Below are 14,723 nucleotides of genomic sequence, written 5' to 3'. Positions count from 1 at the left end.
CAAAAGGCTGAGGCTGAGATGAAGCAAGCCGGAAAGGTCTAGAGGCGGCTCGGGGCGCCTTCTTTCCCTGCCCCCCATCGCCGTCCCTACATCCAAGTGTCCTCCGCCTGCAGCTGCTGCTCCTCTCCCCCTCCCCCACAAGCTCTGCAGGGTGGTGTCTTCCACCCCCAAAGGCGCGTGGGAGAGCGCGAGCCCGGCCCCCGCCTCCTCTGATCTCTTTCCGCAGCTACCCGTGTGACGTCACAGTGAGCCGTGACGCCACAGGGCCCCGGCCGCTACTCTCACAGGGGACGAGCCGGGGGGAGGGATTCAAAGACCGCGCTGGAAGCGGAGGGGCAAGCAGCAGCCACCAGCCCACTCCCCAATTCGGGGCAGGCACTGGAGTCAGCATGGGGGTGACAGGTGCGAGAAGGAGGGGCGCCGAGGCAAGGGCAAGGGGAGTGGGTACCGAGGGCTCCAGCCAGGGCCAGGACGGCAAAGATGCCCCCCAGGAGCAGGCTTAGAAGTGAAAGGACCATCCCGGAGTGACAGCCAGAGGGGATCTTCCATAGATAGGCAGAGGCCACTGACACAGCCTTTCTTCTCGCGTTTTGTTCTGTTTGTGGTTTACTGTGGCACAGAGAGGTTAGGTGACTTACCCATGATCACGCACCTATTAAAGCATCCGAGGCAGCATCTGAACTCAGATCTGTCCTGACTTTCTTAAGTCCAGCTTTCTACCCATTACTCCATGCTTCCTTTAGGAAGGGAGCAAAGCAAAGTAAGAAGAGGACCCAGGAAGAATCGCCCCAAAACCACCAGTGCTGCTCCTTCCACACATCCGGGGCCCTCAGCCAATCTTTTTAGTCTCCATCTGCTCCCAATTCGCTGTCAGTGCAGATCTTGCCGCTCCCCCAATAATGAAAGGTCAATTAGCGACCCATCCTATCCCCCCTCCCCTCCTGGAGGTCTGCATTGTGCATATTCCCCTTCAAAGCCCCAGTGAAATACACCTTCATCTCTCTCACCTTCTACAGCTGTGCTCTCCTAAACTCTGGAGGACTGGGCGTAATCTAGCACAGTGGTTCTCAACGTGTAGTCCAGAGAATCCTGGGGGGGAGAGGGAGACGGGGTGTCCCTGAAACCCCTTTCAGAAGGTCTACAAATTGAAAGTTATAATTTTACTACGAATATGGTAAATATAAATATAAGCCACATAAACAAGACTTTTTGGACAGCTCCTCGATAATTTTTAATAGTATAAAGATCCTGAGAACAAAAATTAGGAGAACCACTGATCTAGAAACCCTAACACAAATAATGCAAACCAGAAGATTTTCCAAAAGTGACCTCCATTTAGAAAGTCAAGCATGCCTTAATAGGTCAGAGCTGGCTAGACCCATTTAAGGACCAAGAAAGCTGGGGTGGAAGTCTCCCACTCCCCACCAACACACGCGCGCGCGCACACACACACACACACACACACACAGACAGAGAGAGGTAAATCCCTGACATTCTCTTGTTCTAGGCAGCTCTCTACTAGTAAAGAAGGTAGCTCAATGGGCCCATGAAATCTCAAGTCCATTGCCCAGCCCTGTGATTTTTGAGTCATGCGTCTCTTCACAATATCCACTACTACCATCTCTACTCTAGCAAGGATGATGGTTATCTCCTCCTTTGTCTTCCCCCTATCCCCAATTACTTCTACCAACAAAAATCAGATTCAGTTGTATGAAGAAACCACAGAAATCATCAGCCTAGAAGAATCCCTCTTCCCTCCCCACACAAAAATTGAAATACAGTCACACACTTAATGCATGTTGCAACATTTCCAAAGATCTAGTGACCAAGAATCCAGCTACCTGGCCCCTCCCTGGTTTTTGATCTCCTATACTTCGGGCTCAATTCCACTTTGGTCCCAAAGATTTAATTCCTAGAAATCAGGACCACTATTTATATAATATCTAAAATGAGGTTTTTTGTAAAATGCTTATTAACACAATGCTTGACACACTCATTACAGAGGCTTAATAAATGCTTGTTCCCACCTCTCTCCCCCAATAGCCCTTAACCATCTTGACTCTTCAATCAGAAAAGGCACTTCCATAACTCCGAATGGCCCTTCAGCCTTATGGGGAAAATCCAACTATCTGCCATGACCTCATGGCTGGTTTTGATAACTTTGGAGGAGGGAAGACATTTTGCAAAAGTCACCACCACCACTACTATATATAAAATATATGGTATTATATGGGAACATATAATTACAAACTTTAAAGGAAAAAATAATGAATTTTGGCCTCCCCTAGCTAGGAATCATTCTTCAAGAAAGATTTAATTTTTTGCCTTTGAAGATCTCAGATATTTATTTATCTTATTCCCTCCTCTTCCCTCACATTTGGCATAGACTGTTAGAAACTTCTCAGATCAAATAACTAGAGTTAAGGCTTTGGGACTAAATGATGTCAGAAGAATGAAGGGAAGAAAGATAAACATGGGACTGGGAAGAAAACCTTGAGTTTGGGAGGGGAACTGGATAGAGAAGAAGCCTGGGGAACTGATATCATTAAAAGGATGTTAAAAACCTTCCAGTTATTCTCCAATTGTTGTTAATGAGGAGACCAGAAAGGGGAATAGGAGGGGGGTGTGGGGAGATAAAAATGTCCAGATTCACTTGAGAGGAAGAAAAAGATATATTTACGGCAGTTTTTAAATTAGTAACATTGAGCTTTAAAAATATATGTTTTGATAATTATACTTTAATGTGATGGGTTTCTTTTGTAGATACAACACATTTTATTTAATGCATCTGAAATACTGGCATTTACCAGACTGTCAAATTCAGAAAAGTGTTTTAGATTATCCTGAGAGTATAAAATATCAGGATCTAAATGGGCAAAGAAGTTTGAGACAGAGGACTGTAGAACATGGAGTAGCTAAGTCCCTCAAAGATAATAAGCTGAGAAACATACAGAGATGGAGAAACCAGGAATGAAATGGAAATGAAAGATGGATTTGAAATAGATATTTAATGGAAGGAGAGAAAATAGGACATAGAATGGAATGGACTTAAAGAGTAGAGATAAGAGACAGAAAGACAGAGACAGATTGATAATACAGAGACCAGAAATGGAGTGGACGATGAGAAATGGATTTGAGATGATAGCTGGGAGTGATAGGATTGTACTTAATGGAAGAAAAAAGGATAAAAGATAAGGAGCGCTCCCTTCTTTTTAAAAATTATTTTAATAGTATATATTTTTTGTCCAATTACATGTGAAAGTGGTTTTCAAATTCATTTTTGTAAGATTTTGAGTTCCAAAATTCCTCCCTTTCTCACTTCCCCCCTTCCCAAGATAGCAAGTAATCTGATACAGGTTATACATGTACAATCATCTTTAACATATTTCCATATGAATCATGTTGGGAAGGAAAAATCAGAACAAAAGAAATAAGCCATAAGAAAGATTTTTAAAAAATGAAAACCAAAAGAAAGATGGAAATAGTATGCTTTGATCCACATTCAGTCTCTGTAGTCCTTTCTTTGGGTGCGAATGGCATTTTCCATTCAGAATCTGTTGGAATTGCCTTGGATCACTGAATTTCGGAAAAGAGCCAAGTCTGTCATAATTTGAGCATCACATAATCTTGTTGCTGTGCTCTCCTGGTTCTGCTCACTCCGCTCAGCACGAGTCCATATCTTTCCAGGCTTCTTTCTCCGAGGTCCACCTGCTCACCAGTTCTTACAGAACGTGGTATTCCCATGCCCTAGCCCATTCAGCCATCCCCCTGCTGCTGTCCGCCTCCTTAGAAGCATTCTGTGATGAACTTCTCACATTTTCCCCATTTTTAACTAGGTGTCAACGGGTTTCCTTGTTGCAGTAAGAAGTCTGTAGAGGTCGTGGAGACACAGTGAGGCCCACCCCCACCACTCTAGCACCCCCCACATCACCTGCCATTCCACCTCCCGCCCCCTCCCCCCTCCTTATCCCACTCCCAACGCACAGCTGATCCACGGGGGGGAGGGGGAAGGAGAGGACAAGGGCTCCCCCTCCCCAAGCCTTCTCCTTATCCCTTCTGTGGTCACTCAGTCGGAAGCTTCCCAGGAACCTAGGAACTCCGAGCTAGAAAGCACCGTAACCCCGTTTTGCTCTTAATAGGAAGCTCCTGAAGGGGAAAGGGAGTGATGGGGACCAGTTCTACAGCTTGTCCTTCTATGATGAGGACGGATGTACTGGGAGCACATCTGCATTCACTTCAGGGGCAATTTCCCAGAACCCCACTAAATTCTCCTACAAGGAGGAACTCAAGATTGGGCCCTTGGGGGCCTATAATGCTCTTAGTCAGCAAGGGTCACATATCAGGGCCGCAGAGGAGGAGGAGTTGGAAGAGGAGATAATGGAGGAGGAGTTGGATGAGGAGGAGGATGTGGAGGAGGAGGAAGAGGAGGAAGAGGAGGAGGAGAAGGAAGAGGAGGAGGAGGAGGAGGAGGAAGAGGAGGAGGAGGAGAAAGAGGAGGAGGAGGAGGATGAGGAGAAGGAGGAGGATGAGGAGGAGGTGTTGGAGGAGGTGTTGGAGGAGGTGTTGGAGGAGGAGGGGGGTAACAAAGAAGAGAGTGGCAGAGCTACAAACAAGTCTTTGGTGGTGCCGGTGACAGTGGCACACTGGGGCACAAAAGCGGGGTGAGCTACAGATTTCTCCTGTCCCGCCTTCCACCCATCCCGAGCACACCTTAGGCTTTCAGATCCACTGAGGGGGCCCCCAGTGGGAAGCCGGCCGGGTGGGGCGCGGGGAGGAGGGAAGTGACATCGGGTGGGAGTCTCGTGTCACTGCTGACTCTGAGCCTTCTCCCGGAGGAGTTGGAGCCAGAATTTAAGGAAGGCTCTTCCGGGTCAATCACTCCCCCTCCTGCCCTGACAGCCAGAGTAGGTTCCTTCCAATGCAGGATGTCTTATCTCTCCCCAGCCTCCTGGCAAGTGGCAGAGGAGGAGGGCCCAAGGGCACCCAGGAAACTTAAGGAGGAAGCCATGAGACACTGCCCCCGCGCACAGACACGTGTCCTGTGGTTCCCTGCCTCCAGCTCAGGGACCTTATTTTTTTATTCTTATCAGTGATGACTTTCAGGAGGACTCTGATCCCCAGCCTGAGCCTGTGGAAGATGAGACCGAGGTAACAGAATCATTTTGTATTGGGGCGGGGGACCCCCTCTTCTTGGGGGATTGCTCCTGGGATGGGAGGTAATCAAAGGCATCCTCCCGTCCTCCTTTCTCCTCCTGATTGGTGGAGTTCTTGGAGAGGGGTTGGCAGTCTTTAGACCAGGGGTCCTCAAACTTTTTAAATAGGAGGCCAGTTCACTGTCCCTCAGACAGCAGGAGGGCCGGACTATAGTAAAAACAAAAACTTTGTTTTGTGGGCCTTTAAATAAAGAAGCTTCAAAGCCCTGGGTGAGGGGGATAAACGTCCTCAGCTGCTGCATCTGGCCCACGGGCCGTAGTTTGAGAACCCCTGCTTTAGACCATAGTGCCGGCCCTTGGTCTGCTCTAAGATCTCACAGCCCAGCTCCCATGGCCTTTCACTTATGTCTTAACATGTACCTTATCCCTACTCCTTGAGCACTTGCCCCAACTCCTGTCAAGGAGGAAGGAACAGGAAATGGACCAGGGCATTTAGACCAGGCAGGAGTGGTGAGCAGATGTGCTCTGAAAAGGGGGGAGGGAAAGGGGGAGGGAGGAGGAGGTGGAGGCTCCTTTGGCACATGTGTGTGAGGGGGGCAGAAGAGGAAGAGAGAGGGAAAGAGAAAGAGACAGAGACAGACAGAGACAGAGACAAAGTGAAAGAGAGATGTCAGAGAGACAGACACAGAGACAGACAGAAAAAGAAAACACAGAGACAGACAAACAGACACAGACAAAGAAAGCAAAAGAGAGATGTCAGAAAGACAGAGACAGAGAAAAGACAGAGAAAGCAAAAGACAGATATCAGAGAGATAGACAGAGACAGAGAGACAGAGAAAGAAAGACAGAGACAGAGAGAGAAAGAAAGAGACAGACACAGAGACAGAAAAAGCAAAAGAGAGATGTCAGAGAGACAGAGACAGAGAGAAAGAAAGAGACACAGAGAGACAGAGAGAAAGAAAGAGACACAGAGAGACAGAGAGAAAGAAAGAGACACAGAGAGACAGAGAGAAAGAAAGAGACACAGAGACACAGAGACACAGAGAAAAAGACAGAGACACAGAGACACACAGAGAAAAAGACAGAGAAAGCAAAAGAGATCACAGATAGAGACATAAAGAGAGAGACAAGGACAGAGAGAGAAGGGGGGGACAGGAGGGAGAAGGCTGGCAGGCGCAGTTGGGGAAGGGAGGGTGGCCCACGGGCTCTTGACTTCGGCAGCTGTTAGATGACACCCTTGACCTGGAAGCAGAGCAGGACCTGGACTCGGAATCTGAGTTGGAGTCCGAACTGGAGCCAGAGCCTCAGTTGCTCCCAGAGTCGGAGTCAGAGCTAGATGAAGAAGACCCTGTCCCAGTGAACGTCTTTGTCCAAACCTCCAATCTGGCATTCAACCTGGCCCCGAAGAATGTGCCGGCGGGGCCCAGAGTAAATGTCCAGATCCAGACGGCCGTGGGGCCCAAGGGCACCCTGGAGCTAAGTATCTCGCACGAGCCCCGGAACCCAGAGCCCGCGCCAGTGAAGGACAGCGGGAACCACACCTTCCGGTCGGTCTTTGTGCAGACCTCCAAGCACCTCTTCCGCATGGACAAGGTGATCCAGGCGGCCGACGCCAAGCAGCCGCCGGAGATGGGGCGCCACCCGTTCCCCATGCGGGACTGGCCTTTCCAGAAACCTCGAACAGCCTCCAAGGAAAGCCTGATCTCCGGCAACAAGATGTTCATGGAGGACATTAGAGTCCAAACCTCTCACCCAAGCCTGGGCATCGAAGGCTTTCCGCCCCAGACCCCCGTTCAAGCCCTGCTACCAGAAAGGGCGCCCGCAGAAGTCCAGTCGATCTCCTCCCCAAACTTCTCTGCTAAATTCTCGGAGCCGTTGGACTTCAGAATGTTCGATTCTCGCCCGACCTCTGCCAGCCTTCCCCCAGCACTGGTTTCTAGTACTACGACTTCCCGCAATTCCTCCTCCACGGAGCTGATAGTAGAGTCCAAAACTCTGGTTCCCTGCAAGTCTCCCTCGGGGCTGAGAATGGATTCGAGGTCACCCATGACCCAGGGGTCGACCACAGACCTGTCCATAGCCACCGAGCAGCCTGCCTCCCCCGTGCCCCTCCTGAAGCCACCCGAGGCAGGGGAGCCCCAGAAGTCCGTGGGCCAGGATTTCGCCCTGAAGTCAGGCTATACCCTGAACATGACCAAGTCCCCCTCGGAACGAGCCGCCATGGAGGGAGAGGTGAATCACCTCCAGTCTCCGTCTTTGTCCCCAATATCCTCAGCGCCTTGGAAAGAGTAAGTAGCGTCCCCGCGCCCAGCCAGCTTCCGAGACCCCCTCCGCGTACATGTGCCTCTGTGTTCTTTTTGGGAGGAGGAGCAGAAGAGGGTCTGAGGTTTGACCATTCCCTCTCACATATGAACATACAAAACTCTCCCCCCTCCCAGAAGGGGAAAGGAGGTAGAAGACGGAAGGAAGGTCAGGTGGGGGCAGAGAAACAGAGCAGGGCTACAGAGTGGGGGTGAGGGAGGGACAAGGAGCTGAGGAACCCCTGGAAGCGCAGGGAATGAGGGCGATGACCCAGAGCTGCAGAGAAGGGGTGGGGGGGTAATGATGTCCACAGAGTTCAGAGCCCTCCCTGGCCCAGATGGATAGACCCCTTTCCCTACCCCACCCCAGACCACAAGACATACATGGCCTCTAGAGTGTGGAGGGAATCAAAGTCTGGGGCGTGGAGGGGGGTGCAGAAGCTATGGACCAGCGTATCCTCTGCCGATGCTTCGTGGGAATAAACAGATACTGAGACAGATGGACATCCAACTCCAAGAGCCTTGGAGGTAGGGGGGTTCCTAACTCCCCCATTTCCCTCCCGCCCGCCCCCACTGCCTCCAACTAAGAGAGGCTGCCCTTCTCTCCTCTGCTGGCGGGAAGGGTCTGGGGCTCCTGTGACTCTGTGTCTCTTATGTTGCAGCTCAAGGTCAAGAACCAGAAGTGGGAATCCAATATTGCTACATATACATTTTAAGCTGTCACTCTCACATCATATCCCAAAAATGCTTTGTCAAAGATCAATAAAATCCTCCAGTGGTGGCTCACCCCACCAGCTGCCCCCCTTTTTTGTCCCGAAGCTCTAGGATAGAGGGAGCCCTGAGCTCTCCCTCTTTTCCAGCTCCCTCTTTTTCTGGCCTTTTTTAGTTTGGGGTGTTTTTCAGGGAGCCTCTCCCCATTCCCCTCCCCCCACCATGAGCCTTTCCCCCTAGGCCCCACCTAGGTTAGTATTGCCCCCCTTTCTGCTTCCCTCTCTGCCCCACCTCCCCCCCATACAAAGCTTACCGCTGGCTCTGCGGTCCAAATGGCAAAGGATGAACAGGAGGAAGCAGGGGCCTAGTCAAAAAAATGGTAGGGCTGAGTGGGTAGAATGTGAAGCCGGCTAGGATTATTTGAATAGCAGGAATGTCTTCTTAGATTGGGACAAGTGATGACCAGAATTTTCTGGGAGTGGATCTTCCTGATAATTTCTCAAGGACATATGTAGGTTACTGCTTTGTAACTTTGGGGAAAGAGTCCTGGATTTAGAGTCAAGAGGCTCTCTGAGCCTCAGGCAAACAAGGAAGTCAGAGTCGGTGCTCCACAGTTGTGATCCTCTGGTTTATACGTACTGAAAAGTCCTGAGCTGCTCGGGGTGGAAGGGAAGGTCATCCCTATCCCCAGAGGCCGATGCAAAACAAAGAGCTTCTTTGGCTTTTGGAATAAAAATGCCCAAATCCTGCCAAAATACCCTAGCCTCAACTTCCTGCAAACAGGGTCCGGAGGACTGAGGGAGACATCAGTGCATAGAATCCCCGGCCCGACAGGATCCTATTGCAGCCCCAAAGCGTGGAGGGAAAGATAAAGGGCAAAGAAAGGAGGGAAGAGGGAAAGGAATGGAAGGGGAAGAAAAAGGAGAGAGGGAGCCGAGAAAGAGAGTTCTGGGAGCTTGGCGTAGGGCCCAGGATTGAGGCAGAAGGGAGCAGAGAGGGTAGGGTAGAGGGACCAGGAAGAAGGGGACAAGAAGTCGAAAGAAGGAAAATGAGACAGCAAGGGGGAAGAGGAAGAAATTCAGAGGTGAGTGATTGGGAGGGTCCAGAGGCTAGATATGAGCAGAGAAGAGCAGGCTAGTGGCTCCTTCCCCCGGCCCAGGCTCACCTCTCTGGGTTGTTGTGTGGTGGCAGGGATGGTCAGGGCCATTGATGGCTTGGGGTGGGGGGTGGAGAGACCCCGCATCTTGGTAATGACGTAAGGAGCCCTGTCCTGGAGGTCACGTGACCTCCAGGGGTGAAACTGCCACCCATTAACTAACTCCCGACTGGGAACGAGTCACCTCATTATTTTCACTGATCTCAAACTGAAATCTGGCTTTCCCTTTCAATGATTGAAAGCATTATTCTGAGAAAGTCTCTCCCCAGCCAAAGGGGGTCCATGACCCACAAAAAGAGGTTAAGAACCCCCGGCCTAGAGGCATTCTGGAGTTTCCTCTGTTGCTAAGCTCCTTATGAATCCACGCTGCAGGTGGTCACCGACAGACGACCAGGAGATCCACAGCGACACAGAAATGGTGCAGGTGAGGCTCCGCCCCCCACCTTCCTTTCCTCTGAAGGTGATGAAGGAGCACTCCCGTTCGCCACATTTCTCAAGGCTTCAGGCAGAGGACCCCACCCGTCTAACTTCCTAAGCCGGGTTCCTCCAGGAGGGCCCACTGGGGAAGTTGGGCAGAAACTGAGAGCGGCCTTCGGGCTTCCACTAGCTAAGCCCCCTGGCCCCGAGGCTGCGGGGTGGGGGAAGGGAGCGGGGCCTCAGCTGCCCAGGTCAGAGCATCCCGGGTCTCTGCTTAGGATCCAGACACAAAACTGAATAATGGGGGGGGGGGGGAGATCGACAGCCGGGAATGGCATCGGATCCACCCCCAGACCCGCGTGGGTGTCACTAACCCCCCAGTCCCGCCCTGACGACGGGCTGGGGACCACGTGGTTTAAGGGTTTGGGTTTGAGGCCGAGGACAAGAAGGGTTCTTGTGGACTATTGGTTAGTTCGGTGTTGTCCCAGCTGGACCCAAGGTGCTTGGAGCCTGAGGTGGGGGGAGAGCCGGTGGATCTAACCCCCAAGATGAAGAAGGAGTCTCTGGCCTCCTGGATCACCCAACAGGCTCGGGGGAGGCCTACGACAGAAGCCAAGACTCAGAGGTGAGGGCTGGAGGTGGGGAGGGGGTCGGGGAGGGGGGCCCGGAGAAGGGGCCCTGGGGAGGGGAGATGGGGGGATGGGAAGGGGGGCCTAAGGAGGGGACCCGGGGAGGGGGGCCCAGGGAGGGGAGGTGAGGAAGGACCTGGGGAGGGGGGCTCGGGGAGGGGGGGCAGGGAGGGGGGCCCGGGGAGGGGGGGCAGGGAGGGGGGCCAAGGGAGGGGGGCCAAGGGAGGGGGGCCCAGGGAGGGGGGCCCAGGGAGGGGGGGCGGGGAAGGGCTCTGCTTCCCCAGATTCCTCTCCCCAGAGAGCTGGGGACACTAACAGTAGCTGGGGGCTGCTCAAGGTGGATCCCAGGATGGAAAAAAGCTATCTGGTGAAAATATGTATAGAAGAATTACACATGTTTAACATAGATTCGATTGTCTGAGGGAGGGGGAGCCAGGGAAAGGGAGGGAGAAAAACCTGGAACACAGGGTTTTGCAGGGGTGAATGCTGAAAACTGTCATTACACGTATTCTGAAAATTAAAAGCTATTATTAAAAAAAACTATTGGGGGGGGATATGAGGGGAAGATGGAGAAGTCTTCACTCATAGTAAGGTTATACTTGGGTGTCAGCATTGACAGCCCTATTGCCAATAGGAGACGGGATCTCTCTAGCCTCTTTGCACCAGTGGACATTCCTGCTGAATATGAGCATCCCCTGACCTCTAGGCAGGTGGCAGGTGAGGGGAGAGGCTCCCATCTGGAACCCAGGGACCCTTGGTGGGGAGGAATCCCCACATGGGTGGAAAGTAATAGAGCTATGTATAAAATCACATTTTTGTAATTCTAAGGTATTAGTAGGGGAGGTCATTAAAAAAAAAGAATTATGCAGCAAATGCCTTTGTAAATGGAAGAATGACTCTCCTAAAATACCTTTTATGTAAATCTAGATTTTCATTTTTGGGGTTTATTTAAAATGGGACCTAACCTGCTGCCCCTTCCGATGCCCTACTTCCAACCCTCTCTCCCCTTTGCCCTTCCCCTTACAATTTTAAGTTTTTAAGGCACCAACTCCCCCCCCACCATCCCCACCCCACCCCCAACAGCCTTCCAGGATGTCTTCCAACTGTTTAAACCGGGCTCCCAGGGCAAGCTGGACATGCGGAGCATGAAGGGGGCACTACGGACCCTCGGCATCCAGCTGAGCCCTCAAGAAGTGTGTGAGGCCCTGAGGCGGGCCGACCTAGACGGTAGGTCTGCCCCCGGAGCCCCCAGAGCCAGTCTCTCATCGCAGCCTCCCTTCCACCTTGCCTGCCCCTCCAAGGTCCCCTCCAGAAAGCTTTTCCTAATTATCCCTGGCCGCCTCCCGCACTGCGCCCCCACAAACTTCTAGGCCACGGGAGGGCAGTCCCTGACTTTTGGTTGATTTCCCTCCGTGATGAATTATGGCACAGCAAACGTTAACATTTTCTCGGGTGGTTTTAGGCCGGACGGAGGCTGTTGTTTGGACCCTGGGTGGGGACCCTGAGCTTGCTTCTGCCGCTAGATAGATTATCCCTCTTCCCCTCCCCAGAGGCAAAAGGCATTTCTATTTTAGGGGGGTGCCTTGGAGTCCCACACCCTCTCTAACCATCCACTCCTGAGCAAACACGGGACACAATTTCTCCTCTTCCAAGGTGATGGGGCTGTTGACTTTGAAGACTTCCTTGGGATACTGACAGACAATCACCGCTTTGCCCAGTGTATGGGTGAGGAGGCTTTTTTTTTTTTCTTCAATCGGTAGTGGGGTTCAGGAGAGGAAAAACCAAAGCCTGCCACATTCCCAAACCCTCAAAAAAAATGAAAATGAAAAAAAAAAACAACTCACTAGTCCCTAAAAATATTGTCCTCAACTTCTGTCCATCACAGTCACACTTCTAGAAAAAGCTGCCTACAGTTCAGTGTCTCCACTTTCTCTGCTCTCACTTCTCCCCATCTGGCCTCTGGCTCACTCTCCTGAGGCAGCTCCTCTCCCTCCCAGGCTACTCCAGTGATCTCTCCATTGTCAGCAGTGCTGGTTTTCTCCTGGACCCTTCTCTTTCTCCCATTGTTTCCCAACAACTCCCAAATCTCTATGTCCACCTCCAGTCATTCTCTGGAGCTCCTGGCCCTTGTCTCCAACCACGTATTAGTCCCAGAGGCATCTCCAACTGGCCCTGTCTGAAACTCCCCCTCCCGTCCCCCCTGCCCCATTTTTGTGGAGAGTACCCCGGTCCATGCAGAAGCATCTGGTTTGCCATTTCAGTCTCTTCATTGTCTCTCCCTCCACTTGTCTGGTCCATCAGTGGAGTCTCTCTCAAATCCATCCCCTTCCTCTCTCGCTCATCCAGGATGGCTCATTGGGCCATCAGGTTCTCAGTTTCTCTATCTCAAGTCCCTTCCCTCTCTAATCTAACCTAATAAAAGTATCCAATGCTCCCAAGGCCCTTCCCTGCTCAAAAAGCTATGGGGAGGAGGAGGGAAGGGGGAGGGGGGCAGCTAGGTGGGTGGTGCAGTGGAGAGAGCACCAGCCCTGAAGTCAGAAGGACCTGAGTTCAAATCAGTCTCAGACACTTAACACTTCCTGGTCTTGTGACCCTGGGCAAAGGCACTTAATCCTGACTGCCTCAGCAAAAAAAAAAAAAAAAAAAAAAAGCTGTGGGAGTTGACTCTTATCTCTGGGTTCAGGTAGAAACACCTCTGTTACAGCCTTTCAGACTCTTCCTTGTGATTCAGCTGAAGAAGCCTCCTTGCTGTTGTTCATACAACATCCCATCTCTTACCTCTGCACAGACTCTCTCCTCCCTCCACAACCTCTCCATGCTGAAAATATACTCCTTCACCCCTCTCTCTCAGAATAAACTTATTTCTAACACTGCAGCTCTTTCCTGATGCCCACCCAACCCGCTAGTGCCTTCCCACTCCAAAAGTACCTTGTTAACAAAAGTGCACTGGCTTTGAGGACCTCCCTCCCGCACACATGGACGTGTGGTCTCGTGCAGGGACCATTCATTTGTATCTGTCTCTTAGCGGTATTTGGCATGTAACGGGCACTTTAATAAATGCATGTTAATTGATTTAATATACCTAAAGGGCGGATGAGAAACAGTCGTATCAATGATCCCCATGGTCTGGAAACGCTTTTCTTCGAGATGATGTCTAAGTTTGTGGGTCAGGGCGCACTGTCCCCCAAGTCAGTGGCGGAGGTGGTGAGGTGTGCGGGGGGCCCAGGCACTGCCCCCCCAGCCAAGCACAAGTCCCCTTATCTCTCCAGCGCACCTCCCCCTCTATCTTCCAAAGCTGTTAAAGATTCCTGGATACTTCTATCCCACCCTGACTCTTCAAGACCCCCAGTAGGGGGGGGGAGCCCCAGGGCAGAGTGCCAACAACCACAGCCGCTGGGGGGTGCCAGTTTTTGTCCCCTACCCCAGACCCCCGGGGTGGGGTGGGGCCCGTTGCCTAGTGGCCGCTCCTGCCTGCCCTCCCCACCCCATATCCCGCTTCCCCCAGCTACTACACAGACAAGCAGAGAGTGCTGCGCATGAGCTCTTGGTGGAAGGGCCTGAACCACAAACACAACCGAAGCTACCAATCCCGCTCACACACGGGGCTCAGCTTCTTCTGCCAGGCCACACGCCTGACTGGTCTCAACAACCGGCAGCTCGCCCGATCCCTGCACAACCTCCGGGACTTGAGTATGCAGCTGCCCTGGTGGGAAGGGACTTAAGTGTGGAACTGCCTTAGCAGGAAGGGGCTTAAATGTGGAGCTGCCTTAGCAGGAAGGGACTTAAGTGTGGAGCTGCCTTGGTGGGAAGGGAAGGGGTCAGCATGGGAAGAGTGGTCAGCCAGAGGAGGTTCTGGGGGGCACGAGAGGCCCATTGTGGAGGGAGAGAAGCAGCACTAAAACATGTCTTCTCCCTGCCTCCCAGATGTCCAAGGCCCCTATTCTCAGGTCCCCAACCTGCCCCCTCGGACTCGGTCGACAGAGAGGAGGATTCGGAGCAGAGGCCCCCGACTGACCAACCTTGCCAGGGCCTGCAAACCCAAGCCGCCTCCGCGAGAGGCACCTCGGCGGGCCCCCGGTAAATGTTCATGGAAAGGGGGCTGGCTGACTTGCGCCCAGTGTCCCTTCCCCCTTCCCCCATGCTGATTGTGCACCTTTCTTTGCAGAACCCATAGCTCAACGGCCAAAATCAGAAGAGGGGACTGCAGAGCTGGGACCAGCTCCCTCCCCACCCACCCTGGTCCAAAGCCAACTCCCCTCCCCACCCCCTGCTACCCCACAGAGTCACTCTTTACCAAATGTTTACCAATAAAGCACTTCCTTAGAGAAATTAAATCCGTAATCTCCCTCACAGGAGT

The 14,723-nt window shown here is 52.1% G+C and overlaps 1 protein-coding gene across 1 annotated transcript; it reads left to right on the top strand.

Moving 5' to 3' along the window:
* The first annotated feature begins 19 nt into the window (after positions 1-19).
* On the top strand, positions 20-14,700 carry LOC127560370 (spermatogenesis-associated protein 21-like). Its single transcript, XM_051994888.1, has 13 exons — positions 20-402; positions 3,837-3,891; positions 5,091-5,148; positions 6,375-7,441; positions 9,693-9,744; positions 10,226-10,362; positions 10,977-11,083; positions 11,450-11,593; positions 12,020-12,091; positions 13,455-13,575; positions 13,872-14,056; positions 14,291-14,443; positions 14,532-14,700. The coding sequence occupies exons 1-13, from the start codon at positions 390-392 to the stop codon at positions 14,675-14,677; spliced, it is 2,310 nt and encodes a 769-aa protein (XP_051850848.1). The 5' UTR covers positions 20-389; the 3' UTR covers positions 14,678-14,700.
* The last annotated feature ends 23 nt before the right edge of the window (positions 14,701-14,723 follow it).

The sequence above is a fragment of the Antechinus flavipes genome, chromosome 4 (assembly GCF_016432865.1).
Source record: "Antechinus flavipes isolate AdamAnt ecotype Samford, QLD, Australia chromosome 4, AdamAnt_v2, whole genome shotgun sequence".
NCBI classification, from domain to species: domain Eukaryota; kingdom Metazoa; phylum Chordata; class Mammalia; order Dasyuromorphia; family Dasyuridae; genus Antechinus; species Antechinus flavipes.
This window is presented reverse-complemented; position numbering and strand designations above follow the sequence as displayed.

Bases quoted from the DNA above. Each gene is read 5' to 3' on its own strand.
- LOC127560370 (XM_051994888.1), top strand. The intron at 12,092-13,454 runs GTGAGGAGGCTT...ATATACCTAAAG, and splicing joins CCGCTTTGCCCAGTGTATGG to GGCGGATGAGAAACAGTCGT. The intron at 14,444-14,531 runs GTAAATGTTCAT...CTTTCTTTGCAG, and splicing joins GGCACCTCGGCGGGCCCCCG to AACCCATAGCTCAACGGCCA.